This window comes from Metopolophium dirhodum, chromosome 1 (assembly GCF_019925205.1).
Source record: "Metopolophium dirhodum isolate CAU chromosome 1, ASM1992520v1, whole genome shotgun sequence".
Classification (NCBI taxonomy): Eukaryota; Metazoa; Arthropoda; class Insecta; order Hemiptera; family Aphididae; genus Metopolophium; species Metopolophium dirhodum.
In genome coordinates this window covers 106,780,297-106,798,195 of record NC_083560.1, presented here as the reverse complement: position 1 = coordinate 106,798,195, position 17,899 = coordinate 106,780,297, and the positions used below count along the sequence as shown (strand labels likewise).

The window sequence follows — 17,899 nt, the reverse complement described above, 5'->3', positions numbered from 1 at the left end:
ATACTTATATCTTAGTCCGTGCTTATTAGGAGGGGTCGGAGGGGGTTTGAGAAAATATTAGTCCCCCCCTCCATTAATCACGCCTAAGGTGCAGAAATCTGTAAAATATCAATATGATTATAATATTATGTATTATTATTTATTATTAGTACACAGGCAGGTACGACGAATGAATACAATTTGCGGATATTCTCGGCGGGGTTCGCGACGCCATCTAACGGTCGGATTCGTTCCGATTGATTATTACTCTTCGGCCGTGTGCCGCGTCGCCGCATTATTCACTACACAATATACATTCTACATGCAAGCAGGCGCTGGGAGTCGTCCGCCCGCTTGTCGCGAGTGCCGCGCTGTGTAGTAGTCACTCGGGTGGGCAGTCGTAGACGGCAAGTCCGTACATGGTGTCGTCGGGCGGGCGGTTGCGGCGTACGGGTAGCAGGACAACAACAATAATAATAATATCTACTGCAGATCGATAAAAGTTTTCGTGTTCACTTTTTATTGTATTTTGTCGGCAGAAACATTGCACCGCCATCCGTACAATTATAACGTACAGGTAGTTGCAATACCTGCAGAGTGCATTCGGTGTACGGTAATATTAATATACAGAAGTGAGTTAAATAACTTTTAATTATAATAGGTATAATATATACTTTTATTTGCATAATTACTATTATGCATTGGTACACGGTAGAAGTATCGTTATAAATACGCTCTCGTTTCCCGCCTAATTATTATACGTACGATGGGTATAATATTATAATTTATAGTGTCAAGTATGGTTATTTAATTTGGTGCCCCTATTATATTATGATTATGATATCATTAATACATTCATACGTAGGTTACATACTTACTTACATATTGTGTATAATATTATGATGAACACAATCAAAAAATCGTAAATTACGTTGTCACTTGTCAACTAGACAAATATTTTACTTTAGATTAACTATATGATATATTTTTATTACAATTTACAATGAAAATTAATACAAAACATGTTAGGTACCTATGTTACTATACCGCTCTACAATGAGAACAATTATTGCATACCTACATAATATTATAATATGTAATAGAAAAATTCATATTTATTTTCGATTAAATTAAATAGAAATATGTATTTACATAGGTTTGTAGCTTACCTATATAATAATATATTGATATATTTTATAATAATATGCGTTATGATTTATGTATAGTATAATATTATTGTACTACTAATTTGGTGATTTTTAAATAATATTTTTAAACATAATTAATATGAACATAAATAAATACATTTTTTTTAAATTCATAATTAAACAATAAACACTATCGCTTTAAAAATTCTAAAATATATAAAATGTAATGATTAAAAAAAATTTTTCTTATATTTAATAACTATATATTTTTTTAAATTTGTACTAGGTATATATACTTTTAGAAAGTAGTTATTTTGGTTTAGAAAGTACGTACCAGATACCTACTACCTATGTAAAATTATCAGTGCATGACACTATAAAGTCTTAGTAATTGATATGAAAATCTTGGTGAAGGGCACATATTGTAGTATTATTATTTGTTTGTATATTTAACGTTCTAAAAGAAATGTTGAAGTCGAATCTTTGGCTTTAACAATAAATTATTATATATTTTTTCGATGTTTCATAATATACATATATGTATATTATATAATGTATATGTAATTATATAAATGTAGAACATATTTATTTTGAAGTGGTACGCAATATTTTACCTATAAATTGAAATATAGTAAGAGATAACGGTTTATTTTATTTGTATTCATAAAAAGTTTAATGTTGATACAACTTATCTTAAATTAATTATTAGATTAGGTATCTAACTTGTAATATTCAATTTCACTTTTCGATGGGTACCTATGACTAAAAACAAGTAATACCATCTAAGTATTTACTGAGGTACTGTAAAATAATGATTGAACCTCCATTGTTTTCAATAATTGGCATTTATTGTAATATACATTTTTAAACTTAAACACAAATATGTAGGGTTTCTTAAGACCGTGAGATTCTTATCGATTTTGGACTTGGTCTCCCCATGTAACAACATCCCGGAACACACAAAATATGTTCCAGGATAATGTTTAGAATATAATTACAAAAAAAGGGGTTTTACGTTTTAAAATACGTTTACGGGTATGCTGCAAGTAGCAGGCTAGTTTTTAATATCGTTAGTGCCAAAATGTTTGTTGGCCATTTTAAAATCATTAGCTGGTCAGAATATACTCGATATAGTTATGATATACCAGTTGTATAGTAATATTATTATAGTAGGTAAACACTGAAAAAAATTTAAAAAAAAACATAAAAAATCTAGATATTATTCTTGGCTGCCAAAGAAAAAGGGGTTTTACAAAAAAACGTGCGCGAATGCATATTGTATACTATATAGATACCATTCTCAAATTACGTGAATCTACAGTGGTAATATTATGTTAAACAATGCAGGATTTACTAGATCGTAGATATTCTTACTAAGTTAAATCATCAGCTACTATATAAATCAAATGTTGGTTTTAATAGAAAACACTAAAAAGAGAGTTAGGAGAACCCAAACAAAGTAAAAGCAATTAGCAAATATTAATAATATTGTTATAAGTTATTATGTAAGTATATTGTTTCAAAAGTGCATTGAATACCTTAAAATAGCAATTACATTTTTAATCTTGGTTACATTTTAATTTGTGTCATATCTGCAGATGTGCCTGAATAAATTATTGCTCGGTTTTTTGACAGATTAATTCATACTATTCAATATATATTGTTCATGTTATATTATATTCATGCATAAATCATAATTTAGTTAGTTGTTACCTACTTATACTTACAAATAAGGTTTTATAATTTCTTAAAAAAATGTACTATTTTTAGCTTAATATAAAACATATAGCTCCCTTAATACAAAGCTTGAATTAGGTGCTAATGAATTCAATTATGAAACTTGTATTTTGCATTTTAATTACTTTTTTTCGATATTTTTAATAATTTCTATTAATTAAAACTTTGTATACGCATTTTTAAATTATTTTAAATTATTTGTGTTACTAGTACATGTTCTATACACACTTACCTACCTAAAAATATTTTACACTTGATAGATTTCTTATGTTTTTAAAATTATGGTTCTTTGTCTACATAAGCGTGCATTTTTTACTAACTTTTTTAAGATTTTAAGTGTATTTTTAAGGTTTTTAAATACATTCAATTCACATCCCTACTTATAAGTTGAACATGGACCTAAGGGCTAAAACATTTTCTGGTAGAATAATTTAAGATAATACGACAAGTTGTTTTCGTTTAAAGATTAAAGGTTAGGTTAGGTTATATAATTATTATTAGTAATAGTTATTAATACATATATTACGTATAAATGTATATAATGTTAGGTACCAGTAAAGACGCAAATTAAGGAATTTATGTTAATCTCTAGTCAATAACGATATTTCCGATCAAATTAGACAGTTTACGATATTGACTAAGAAATAACATTATTTTCAGGCAATGATGCATTTAGAAATATTTTCTAGGTAATGACGATACCTAACTCCGGGCTTTTTCAGACGTAATTGATAAAAATGTTAAATCAATTCAAATCAAAACTCTATTGTAAACTGATCGTTGTTAGGTGAACTCTAGTCTCTAATCTTAGGTAGGTACTATCATCATAAGTTGTAAACAGTTATACATGTAATAGTTTAAAAAATATATTTGTAAATTTTAATTAGAAACGGCCTTGCGTTGTTAAGTCGATTTATCTATAATCGGTACTAATTACCTACTAACAATAACGTTTTTTCCGGCTCTAATAATATGTCAATTGTCGTACATATTAAGTAAAATATAACCATCTATCATTCTATCGGATACATATTATGTGGCATATGATATGTCATCTATATAATAGGTATACAATATAAATCGCGATAACTTATTTGTTATAATAATTATATTCATTCGACATTCAATTATAATATTTGTACACACGCATGCCTACTATTTAGCACAACGCTAACATGTATCTATATTATCTTCCTTTAGTACCTTCAAAGTGTCACAGTACATAAAATTGTGAAAATACATTTTTCAATTTATTTATTTTATTTATGTAATATTAAGTATAATTATTTATCTTACATATATTATTAAATTTCTGACCCAATTTCAATATTTCGCTAAACAAAATTATCAATATTGTCTATCACTATTAGACAATAAAGTAAGTGTCTAGTCATAGTTGTAAATGTGTTAACAAAATATTTAAATTTGCCGATGTCGACTACTAATATTAGGAATTTATAATATTGGTTAGACATTTACGTTATTATTTATAGTTTACATCATTAACGGTAACATATATACGATATAAATTATATATAAGTAGGTTTTATTGAAACTATCAGATTAGGTGACCTGTGATGGTGTAGTTTGTAGGTCACTCGCTATTAAGCATATAGTTCAGTGTTCACGTTATAATATGTTAGTAATTTAGTAAGTATTGAGTAGGTATATCGAGTAATTTAGCTAGTTGACGTGTGTGAACTGACCATTTTTAGTTCAGAAGGTTAAGTTCAGACATTTAGTGAACTAAATCCATTAAATTTGATATATTCAATTTAGTGAGGCGTCCCAACCATCAGACTAGGTACCTATAGCTAATAAAACGGTCAGTTAAACGGATCTGAACGCATTTTTTTGGTCCAGTGTAAATACCTAGGAGGTATACGGTTGCTCATGATGCTCACTAATTTATGTATGTCCGGACACTTTAAGCGATTAAAGCGTTTTAATTGTTACTTAACAATTTATTTAAATAACGTACTATCATAGGGTCAACTAGACTTATAGTTCACAGGAATACATTAGCGTAGAATACAAAAAACATTACTAATTGCCAGCCAAAAATAGAATCGTTCACGGCTCTCATATTTAAAAATTATTATTAAACATTTAAATTGTAATAACGGACTATCGTTTTTTCTTTAATACAAACAAAAACGAATATGTACGTCTATTACGAGTATATAAAAGTATTAGGTATACATAAATCATAATGAAAAAAGGTTATTAACATATTTTTATATTAAAAATTTATTCAGCAAATGGAAATTGAAAAGATAATTGAAGATAGGTACAGTTATAATAATATTACAAGATTTTGTTTTGCATATGTTTTAGAGCTGGATACGATGGGACCACATTCACATTAACTACTTCTCTCAGTACTTAGAATGTTCATTAAATATTTTAGTCTTGTATAAGGAGAATTAAAATAAAAAATAAAATAAAATAATGATCACATTTATGAGTAAAAACCATATCAAAATATTATTTATGTAACATAAACTCCAAAAAATGTCATTAAAAACTCTATATAATATAAAGACTAGGTATAAGTATTATATTTGATATGAGATGTAAATGCCAAGTGTACACCCTTCAACCCATGCACTCGAAAATTACACCCCTGATAGAATCTCAATTGGTCCGTTGTATTTTTTTCACCGAATAGTAAAACATTAAAAAAAAATCTGTTTTGTTATGATGTGATATATTTGTAAAAATGAGTATAGAAAGGGAGTAAATGTCAAAATATGGCTGGTGTAGGGGAGTAATTATAATTTGTCGTACTTATAATTAGGATTTGTGAATATAATAGCTGTTGAACAGCCGCTCTTTTGTTAAGGGCCGTATTATATTCAAAGGGCTCAGAATATTGATTTATGTAATATTGTAATCCCAATTTGAGTCTGCAGAGGGATTGGTTCCCAGGTCAGTCATGAGTTATGTCCTATGGATAGAAATATTAATCAAGCATATTATATAATTTAAATACAAACAAATAAGTTTCGGGTAGGGTACTGTGTTAAACATATTTATTGAAATTAATATATACCTATTGGAAAAGGTTACCAACTTTTTATAATAAAATAATTATATACCTACTGTATTTGTTTTGTTAAAATATATTTATAACCATAATTATTAATTATTGATTTTTAATCTATAGTTTTTAACTAGTTCAGATAAAATTTACCCGCAAAAATACCTGAGTTGTATATAGGTACGTAGTTAAGTTTAAAATATAGTTATAACTTATATTGCTTTATACTTACACTGCAGAATAATAGATGTATAGGCATAGTCGTAATTTGGGTTAAATTTATAGGGGTGCTAGATTTATGTCGACTAAAGTGGACAGTGGGGTGTCTGCCCCCAATACCCCCCTCCTTTCATACAACTTAATTTTTTACACCTTCGCATTAATCTTAATATAAACAATTACCTATAACATAATGCACATTTATCTATATTATTATTCTGATTGGAACCTATGCATAGGTAATACATTTATTATTAGAAATAAATGTATCCAAATACCTATGGCATAATATTACAGTCAATTCGACAATGCTATCAAAAATTTGGGGCCGCTAATGTGAATTTTGGGGGTGCTAAGAACCCCCAAGCACTCCCCAAATTGCGCCTATGTGTATTATAGGTAGTTCAAATGTTTAATGCAGCTAGTTTACACATGGCGTTACGTTGTTCAATTAAAATGATACATATGGAAATTAAAATCGTGTTATACATTCTTTGATGATATGTATTATAATTCACAATTTTGTATTATCACTTATTACTCATCAGTTATCATTAGGTACCTAATAATAGTTATTAATTATTATATTATTATAGGAATCGACTAACGAGAATATAATATCATAAAACTTGATTAGGTATACCTATTACCCACTGAAAAAAAAAACAGAACTTAACCAATATGAAATGAAAATAAGGATATTATTAAAATGTTATTTGACGTAGTTTATGTATCTATGGGGTATTGTATTTTATAAAATCAATGATATTATATAATTTAACAGTTTTACGTTCGGAAACCAAATCAGATATTTTTATGATGACATAATTTATTAATGAGAAGAAATCGTTTATATGTACCTGCAATATTTTACCCAGTAACTAATTCCGTTATTATACACACTCAAAAAAATAGTTAAAATTACCTAGTTTACTTACTTAGTACCTATGCTAAGTTTATTTAAGTTACTAAAATGATAATTGTGCTCTAAACATAATCATATTTATTTATTTCACATATTATTAATTAATAATTTTTAAATTTTAAAATATATATTCATGACTAATGTTAACAATATGGAGTACCCCTATCTATATTAATTTATCTACCTACATAAGTATTAGTTCTTATCTAAAAGTATAGATTGGCACCTATATATATAATTATTAAGTAGGTACTGGTATGAATTATAATTTATAACTTTTAATGTTACTCAAGAAAATTATGTACCTAAATACCTAATTGAAGATATTATCAATTTAATACAAAATTTATAATAAATACCCATATTATAATTTATATTATTGTTGCAGGAAAAAATATCAGCTATTATAGTACTATACCGTGAATAAGAGGATATAAGATAATATAGAAGTCCCTATCAGTGTATTCTTCAACTAAGTTATGTTTTTTATTTAATCTCCAGCTGTTTTTTTTTATAAAATGTAAGTACCTACATCGTGAATATTTGATATTTTTACTTGAGTATAAAAATATATAATATTACATTATTACGTTTTTTACTTAAATGTTTTTTCAGCATAATTAACATGCAAGAACCACCAACTGATTGGCTTATGATCATCGCAATATGTTTCATAACTAGTTGTGTATTAATTGGAGTACTGTGTGTTGTTTGTTGTTTTTGGTCTAAATGCTTACTATTCAATTGTTGTCGACCAAACTATAACAACACTTTTATTATATCTTATGGTAAATATATATTATAAATATACAGTAAAGTAGTGACTCGTGATAACTCAAACCCGATAGCTTTATAATTCAAATTGTTTTTTGTCCCTTGAAGTGTTTTTGTATACAAGTAGGTATGCTTGGAATTTGTTTAAGTAGTTTTTTTCTCCTTTGAGATTTGAGTTATTGAGACTCGACTGTATTTTACAAAAAATAATTATATTTTCAGCTAAAATAATATATATTAGTTTAAGAATGAGTAGGTAGGTACCTATATTATGATCGATATATTTTTAGGTGAGTAGGTAAAAAATAAAGCGGGCTGCCATGGTGTACGGGTACGCTGTTCAAATCTTGACAAAATACGTAAAAGTCACGAAAATGTGCAAATTATTTTGAGTTAGAATTCATAAAAATTTTTCTTTTTAAATTTAAGATTGGAAAACATAGGTAATACAAGATTCGTCATAAGTTTGTCTACCTTTATCAAAAAAAAATCTTTATCTTCAGAAAGTCAAATTAAATGTTTATGAGCGTTTGAAGTTCATATTTTTAGAACATTGGATATTTACTCGATTTCTCATGTAGCGATTTTCTTATTTTGTTGTATAATTGTCAATACATTTTTATTGGTTCGGTAAAAATGTGTGAAAATTTAATACAAAGCTCCTGATGTATTGTTATTATAGTACCTAGTTGAAAAATATTATACTTTTTATAAGCATTTAAAATTTTAACAACATTTAATAATTATTTTGTAGTCGAAAGTTTATAAAATATTCAACTTTTATAGATGAGGATTAAAAATTTAAAACAAGGTTCCACGTAAACAGGTTATATATAAATTATTTTATGCACAATAATATAAATTAATCAAATATACTTAGTAATATCATAGGCTGACTGACCGTCTTCGCTCAGAATCGTTTTTCTTATACAATGATATTTTATCATTGAATTCAGATTTAATACCATCCTTTACAGTGACCCACTTGTAACCTACTGTACAGCAGAGCGACATCCAATTTCCCAACTTGTTTTTGTTTTAGTTTGTATTATTTAGTATGACATGAAACAACATTATAGTAGGCATTTTAAATTTTTATTTTATGTGTTTAATATTTTGAATTGAATTGAATTAATTAATTAAGTTTTATTGATCTTATAAGCATCGGTCACGGCAACTATGGCCATTTACTTCTTTTGTGGGGGGTTACGGTTGCTTGAGTAATACCTGTATGTGTGTCGAGGATTCGTCACTAAAAATCCGGGTGGTCACCTATCCGGGAACTAGCGACACCGGCCGATGCTTGATCGCAGAACACGGGTGTGCACTAAACACCTGGCCCCAATTTTATTTATTTATACTTATTATTTTATTGTTCTGGTTCTTTAAGAAAAATTGGTGAACGTAGTCTTGGTTATTAACAAGGTTGGGCAAGTCAACGATTTTTTTTAACTCGTTAAGTTGTTATTTAAAATAACAAAGTTAAGTAAAGTTAAAAGTTACTCGTATTTTTTTCGTTAACTCATCAAGTTCAAAGTTAACTTTTAAAAAAAAATAACTTAATTTAGTAGTAAGTTAAAATTTGCTAATTTGCAAAAATAAAAATTCCAAACACATAATATCGTTTATTAGATAGTTTTTCCTTACGCTTAAGAAAATTATTTGGGAAATTTAAAATGATACATCAAAGTATAAAAACCTCATTAAAAAATGTGTATTATTCTTCGGACGAAAATTAACTTAATTTAGGTACTTTTGTGAGTTAACATGGAGTTAACACGTTAATCTTGAAAAAAAGTAACTTATTAAGTTAAAAATTAATTTGAAAAAAAAGTAACGAGTTAATTAATTTAACGTTTTAACTTTTAACTTGCAGTTAATGCCCGGCTTTGGTTATTAATGCATTTTGTTAGAATGTCCTTACCAAAGACTGTAACAGTTGGGTTGGTCCTAGTTAAAAAAATCAGTTTCCTGTTCAGTCCATCGCAAGATAATGATAGTTTTTATCAACCGATTCTAAACTTTTGTTTATGCATCTATTTATTACCTTAATTATGTAATAACTTTTTCTAGACAAGCCGGAAGAAGCATTGAATTTACCACCAGAAGACACAAATAACAGTACTTGTTATTCACCCGTACGAATGAAAAAAATTAAAACATTTGATTATTAAATTTTAACGATTTTTAAGGTAAATAAAACAGTTTTGATTCCGATATTCTTAACAATTTATTACTTTCTATGTAAATTGTTTAGTAATTATTAACCTGATCTATTGTACCTATATAATATAATAATAATAATAACATATTGTATACAATTTGTTTTAAAATTTACATTTACAGTAAGATAAATGCTTGTGTTGCTAACATGTGACTTCAAAAAAATTTTTCAAAATGCAACGAATGTTCCTGATCTCAGTATTACATAGTACACATATAAATAATAATAAGACAAGTGAGTTATTTTTTTAATAAGTATAAAATAGGTATATCATTTGTATCCCAAACTTTAGACTTTAAAATTTATAATTTTCTTATAGTTAATAACGTACCGAACTGACTAGGTATAATACGCCGACTGATATGTCATTTTTATCAAAGCTTAGACTAGTATTAGTACAATTGTTCTATTATCCGACTATCCAAGCTGAGGGATACCATTTAGTATTTACGCCAAAAAAAAATTTATCCGTTTTGGGTACAGCTCATTTCCGGTAAATTTATCTGTGTAAACATTTTATTATAACGAATTGGTATTAAATTCATATATTTTAAAGATAAGACCTACGTTAAAATTAAAATTTAAATAAATCAAATATAAACAGTTATTAAATTTTACATGATAATAATATTTTTTTTTAAATCATAGTTAGTATAATTTACGATTTTTTTTCAAATAATCATCAAATATACACATTTTTTATAAATTATAATAAACTAATATATTATTTTCTAAATAATAAATAATTATACAATTATGTTTAAATCATAGTCATTAAATAGGATTATTTAAAAATAGTTATCAATAATACGCATTTTTTTCAATCTACCTGCGCAACAGGTAATGCACAAAACTGAAAACTAAAATCTATAGACTTATAAAAATAACTTAGTTTACTTAGTTATTAGTTATAACTCATAACGTACGTCTTTAAATATTTATTACACCAAGTTGTTATTGTAAAATGTTTACGCAGGTAAATTTGGCCCAAATAGGCTGTCGGAAAAAACATACTTTAACTTTGGCTCAAGTACCCAAAACAAATTAATTTTTTTTTGGCACAAATGGGTAATTTATGAGCTGAGTGTTTGATTCTCATTAAGGTTTTTTTATAAGAATTACTAATTTATATTTATTATACATTTATGCAGTGACATACACAGATATTTTATATGGGAGAGGTTACATAAAATCTATATAATATATAAAAGCTATCTGAACCCGTGCAATCCGTTGCCCGTAAAAATTGCAACTCTTAAAAAAATTATGTTACTTCAACTCCTTTTGGGTGTTACTCGCTACAATAAGTGCAAATCAAGCCACCCTGGTAGGCAATCCGACTACGTTATGTTCAACAATTTGATTTGATTTGATTTAGCTTTTAGCTGATCTTCCCAAATAACCAATGGAAACCAATAATAAATAAATACTAATTTATACTGTAGACTGTAACCAATGGCTACTATTTATAAAATAAATAAAAATACAATTTCCTATTTCCATCGTGAATCTCAAAATCCCTGTTTGAGCATCTCTTTTAATGCGAATTTCGGCAAATCCTTTCTTATTATACGGTTAAAGTGTTAGAGGAACCACTATTGCAAATTTCAAGTTTGTACGTTGAGTAGGTAGTTTTTGAGATACAGTGATCAGTAAGTCAGTTGTATTTGGATTTTATATTTATAGATATCGTGTCACGATATTCGTTAACGCTAATCTAGTAATCTCAAAAACCGATTTTCATGAAATTTTCAATTTTGTAAATGTCTCTTGCTTGCAGGTCCAACTGAGAGGAAGGATAATAGTTACCTCGATAAGTGGCCCTTAATTTTGTTTATTGCAAATTTAAGAAAGGATTTTGAGATTTACGATGGAAATTTTTGTTAATACCACCTATGTTAATATATTTAATATAAATGGTTGCTATTGGTTACATATTTATGTGATATAGTTGCAAGTTGGTTACCTAATTGATTGTTTCTTAAAAGCTCTACATCTACATCCCTGTCCATAATAACATTTATCAAATGGGTTGAGTTAGAGACTAGACTACTAGAGTCAGTGCCCCCGTCCACATTTGTTTTATAAATAATGGTGTCATAAAATAACAGAAAAAATATTATAGTTCTACAAAATGTCTATAGAAAAAAAAATAAACAAGGTTAGGCGGTAAGTGAAAAATACTATGTATTAAATATAATGTTTGATATTTTTTTCAGGATTCAGAAGCCAACTAGCTAGTTATTCAAAAACACACAATATTATAACAATCGATTGATGTATTGATCAACTATGAAGATCTCAGTAGTATAAAATATTTTTATTAGTTAGGTAGGTATTGGTGTATGTTGTATTATACTAGGTACCTACCTACTAATAATGGTTATATTATTATATAGGTTTTCGGTGGCTAGTCAAATGGGGGAATGAAGGGTTTGGATATTAATATTATCATCTTACAACGAACAATTATATTTTTTAATGATCAAATAATGCATGTTAACCTCCCCTCCACAATCGTGACAAAATCATTTGATCGCCACTGGGTACCTATATTGTATAATGCATGCTAGAAAGCCTTGAAGGTTAAAAGGTAAAAATTATTTGATGAAGTTGAAGAGTAATATTTTTTAATCATATAATATTATATTATACCTAATGATATTATATTATTACATTTTTAATAATATTATTCAATTACCTATATACCTATGATAAAAAGTAAAAACAGATTCTGTCTTAATGCTTATATATACTAACTTATAAATATCTTTGTGGTCAATTAAATTAATATTTGTCTAATATTGTCTTAATATTAATTCATTAACATTCATTAGTCAGTCCCAGATTTACTCTAATTACACAAAATAAAATAAAATAAATTTTATTTTTAAATAGCTAACCTACCTATGTAGTTTAGAACAGACTCCATTTATGACTATTAAATTATATTTACTTATTTTTTTAATAAAAAATTAATTATATTAGGTACCTACTTTAGAAGATTTTGTATTTGCCAACTATAGTTTTATTAATTAATGCTATTTTTTAAAACTATACTAAATTTATAATATCATTTATTTTATATGTCTATCTAAATAATAATATCTATTCTGAATAATTGGCGTACATAATCAATGTATATGTATAATATTTCAGGAATTTTCCCAAAGGGTACCTGCGTATTTATATTTAACTTTTTCTATATGTTGCCTTGCTTTATTTTATACTCTTAATAATTTTGCTTCTGTTCAAAAAAAAATTTATATCTTGAAAAAATAAAATGTTTATATAAACTGAATGTTTTACAATAAATGCGTGATATACTAAGACTCTTGCTTATTATTTATTTAAATATGTTAAGATTGTATACTTGTATTTTGTCTAGTTCATGGACTACCTATGCCTTGTGCATATAGTTGTTCAGACATTTTATATTATTATCTGTTCTTTTGCCGGGTCGCATGAACAATTAATTAATTTAATGTCCAATACAATTTAATGGAACAATCATGTTAATTAATGTTAATGTTAAAGTTAATCATGCCATTAAATCATGTTTAAGCGCACTATTGATTCATTAAATGTTTAGTGATTGTTCATGCAACCCGGCGTTAGAGTTGTTATTATTAGCATAAATATACATTTTAATTTATAAAAATGATACCTTGCCCGGCATATGCATACTATTTTATAGTAACTGAATTAAAAAACTATTTACATAGGTTACTATTTATTTATAGGTACTTACTACTTAGCTATAGCTACTGTATGTCTGACTACAGGGGCGGACTGGGACACAGTTGGCTCACTTTTAATGAAAAAAAAATCGGCCCTATAGGTACTACATTACAACTAAAACTTTTAGAACTTTATTTTTGAATTTTGGTAACTCACCAATCACCATAATCAACAGGTAATAAATGTTTTAGATTATGAGCAAAGCGATGAATGTATTGATTTTACAATGATGTGTGTTTTTTTTTAATTTTAATTTTTTTTTGTATCTGTCATCACCTTTTAGGACAGTAAAAGTGCTTGGATTTTCTTCAACAGTAACTTTTCTGATAGGAAAGTGAATCTAGTTGGTACCTACTTTGGTAGTGGGGTCAAAAGTAAAAATTTCCCAGTAGTTTTCAAAAGCGACGTGAAAAACAAAAGAAAAACTAAGGGAAAACGGGAATTTTTACGCAAAATCTGTTTTTGAGAAAATCGATTTTGGTTTTTGGTGCACCTCTAAAACAAATGACCGTATAGGTACATGAAATGTTGACTGAATGTCTATATTAGCATTTTCTATATACCATACAATTTAGAAAATATTTTGACTCTTTTTGAGCTACAAGAAATACAATGGTTAAAGATAAAAACAGTTCATAACTTATGAAACACTATATTTATACTAACTTAACTTATACTAATTTGAAAGACTTAATTGACAAAGCAAATAAAAAAAAAAACAAGACGAAGAATAAAAGAAATTTGAAAAAATAATATGAGCATTGAGCCTCAGTAGTTCGTATTAGAACCGCTAAATAAGGTTTAATACTCATTAGAGTTAGGTATTCAAATTGTGCATCAGTCTTAAAACGTAAAATCGTAAAATCACTGAACGTAATAATCCGGAATGTAAAATTCCAAAAAACAAACAGTAGGCAACACTCAAGAGTTGTACGTACTTATACGAGTGTACCTTTTAATTGAGTAAGTCTCTGTAACGTTCCGGATTATTACGTTCCGTGGTTTTACATTCCGGATTATTACGATCCGAGATTTTACGTTCCGGATTATTTATTTTCCGGACTTCAACCATTCCTGGTTCTAACATTCCGTAATATTATGATCAGGGATTTTACATTCCGGATTATTACGTTCCGGAATTTTTATTTTCCGTGTTTTTATCATTCCGGACAATTACGGCCCACTGACGGTGACAGCGGCAGCCACCGGTGGACGCGGGTCGAGTGTATTAACACTGCTGTGTGAGGTGGTCTGGGGGAATACATTGTTGGAAAATGTGTGTTTTTTTTTTATTTTTATTTTTTTTTGTGTCTTTCACCTTTTAGGACAGTAAAAGTGTTTGGATTTTCTTCAACAGTAACTTTTCTGATAGGAAAGTGAATCTAGTTGGTACTTTGGTACTGGGGTCAAAAGTAAAAATTCCCCAGTAGTTTTCAAAAGCGACGTGAAAAAACAAAAGAAAAATTAAGGAAAAACGGGAATTTTTACGCAAAATCTGTTTTCGAGAGAATCGATTTTGGTTTTTGATGCAACTCTATAACAAATGACCGTAGGTACATGAAATGTTGACTGAATGTCTATATTAGCATTTTCTATATACCATACAATTTTGAAAATATCTTGACTCTTTTTGAACTGTTTACGGACATTGTCAGTTTTTAATTTTTTTTAGTTTTTTTTTCTATAAATGTCAATAAAATTTTATTTGTTGGATAAAAAAGCGTGAAAATTTAATGCAAGGCTCCTGATATATTGTTACAATATAAGTTGAAAAATATTAAAAATACAAAGGCACAATTTTTTTTTATAAGCATTTAAAGTTCAAATTTTAACAAAATTTATAAAATTTAAAATTTAATAATTATTTTGTAGTTAAAAATGTATAAAATGTTCAACTTATATTGCTAAGGATTGAAAATTTAAAACAAGGCTCCACGTAAATAGGTTATATATAAATTATTACTTTATTCACAATAATATCATCAAATATAGTTTGTAATATCATAGGCTGACTCACCGTTTTCGCTCAGAATTGTTTTTCTTATACAATGATATTTTATCATTGAATTCAAATTTAACACCATCCATAAAGTGACCCACTTGTAACCTACTGTACAGCAGAGCGACATCCACTTATCCACCTTTTTTTAAATTAAAATGTATTAGAGGTAGATAATATTAATTCGTTTGTTATTCTTATTGTACTTAAAATCATAAATCATAAATACAATTTATAGTACGAATGTGATAGATAGATAGATCACTTTTACTGATGTACCTACACAATAATTTAAGGAATAATTAATTGTTTAAGTAGGTAACTCTTAGTAAGCTTATTTATAACCATTTATTTAGTTGTAAATGAAGCGACCGATCTCAATGATGATTGTATAGGTCATTGGTCATTGGCAATAAGCATATTTTTTTTTTACATATTTTTAAGTTGAAACTAATTTTTTCGTATTCTAAAGCAGTATATTTTTTGAAGTAGGTACTTCAATATATTAAAATTAAATTTTTAGTATTTCAATGACATCATCGATTTCTTTCCAGGTATTGTCCATTACCGATCCCTTTCACGTCCTTTGGGGAAAAAGTTCGTACAGGACGCTGTTCAGCACACGGGAAAATGGGGGGTGGGAGGGCATAGCCATAACTACATACCGGATAAGAAATAAAACTGTATACTTACTTAAGTTAAATAGTTCAAGGTCTTCAATTCACTTAACTGTCTTAACTTCACTACACTTACACTTCACGCTTCACTAAATTTACATAGGTATCCCTTAGGTCACAACTAAATAATACTGATGAATATACGTCCACGTCGTACCGAACTTCGCCTTTTATACCTTTTAAGATCGACATTTCTAGAACAAACTCAAAAAATAATTATTTTAAAAAGAAAAATTCATTAAAAAACAAATTTTCAAGCTTTCACTTTAGTTTTACCTATAGTTAGTATTGCATGCCCCCAGTATAGGTATATTAGGTGGGGTGCTTTAGAGGCTAAGCCCCCCAAAAAAGTGTCAATAGCCTACTCAAACTCTTCTAATTTTTTTAAGCTTAGACATTATTATTATATTATTGCTGCTAAAGCTCTAGGAGGCTTACCACCTCCACACAAAATCTCGTACGTTATTTGCGCCTATACTCGCCGCTTAACATGATCAAAAATGCAGTTGCGCAATCAGAAATTTGCGTCTGATCTAGAGTCTATAACACTTATTTTAAATTGAGAAATTTGGCGGCAAAATTGAAATAATTTTAAGGGAGCTCTAGTTGGCTCATGGCTTGCCAAGTGGTGGGCCGTGGGAACGATATGCCATTATATAGGCTCGTGTAATACAAAAATTACAGTGACCCACACGGCACCTAATGTACAGCAGAGTAGTACCCACTTGCTCACATTTTTAGGAGGATGTCAGCGCACTATTTGTTTTTTCTCTAGCCCACGCCCAACATTGACAAAACGCATTTACGCAGAATTATTTTTTTTATGTTTTTAAGTAATCAGAGTAATGTTAGAGTAAAATCACCCATTACAACAAAGTTAGATAACAATATTTTTGAGGGAATGTCATATCGATTTGTCTAAATATTGTTTCAAAACAATTTAAACATCATTTAAATGTACAAAATTTTTTTGTTTATTTTGAAAGTCGAAAACAAAGTCAAATAACAATAAAACATAAAATCGATATGTCATTCCCTCAAATATATTATTCTCTATCTTTTTTGTAATGGGTGATTTTACTCTAAGATTACTTAAAAACATAGAAAAAATGATTCTGCGTTATTGCGTTTTGTCTATGCTGCACGTGGGCCAGAGAGAGAAAACAAATAATGCGCTGACATCCTCAGCTAAACATATAGTATTATCATTTATTAAGCTCGAAAATTATTTATCAAAAATTAATTATTATCAAACCACTGTGTATCAAGGTTAGGTTTTTAGGAAATTTAAACTCAAATTTCAGATATTATTTCATATTATAAATTATAATATATATTATATAAATTATTATTATATATTTATATTTATATATATATCTGTGGGACATTTTCACCACATATAAAGTAGAATTTTGGCTGTGAAATATCTGAAA

General features: G+C 27.8%; 1 protein-coding gene and 1 long non-coding RNA gene across 2 annotated transcripts; both read left to right on the top strand.

The window, feature by feature from the left end:
* Positions 1 to 305: 305 nt before the first annotated feature.
* On the top strand, positions 306 to 9,978 carry LOC132949339 (uncharacterized; the record flags this gene model as incomplete). The annotated part of the gene is made up of 4 exons (XM_061020191.1): positions 306 to 611; positions 7,440 to 7,571; positions 7,667 to 7,839; positions 9,899 to 9,978. Coding segments are annotated over exons 3-4 (243 nt in total), but the record flags the coding sequence as incomplete, so codon positions are not given.
* An 11-nt stretch (positions 9,979 to 9,989) lies between these two features.
* Positions 9,990 to 13,391, top strand: LOC132936404 (uncharacterized). Its single transcript, XR_009663450.1, has 3 exons — positions 9,990 to 10,017; positions 10,172 to 10,283; positions 12,269 to 13,391. It is a non-coding gene; the product is annotated as an uncharacterized LOC132936404 (long non-coding RNA).
* Positions 13,392 to 17,899: the final 4,508 nt, after the last annotated feature.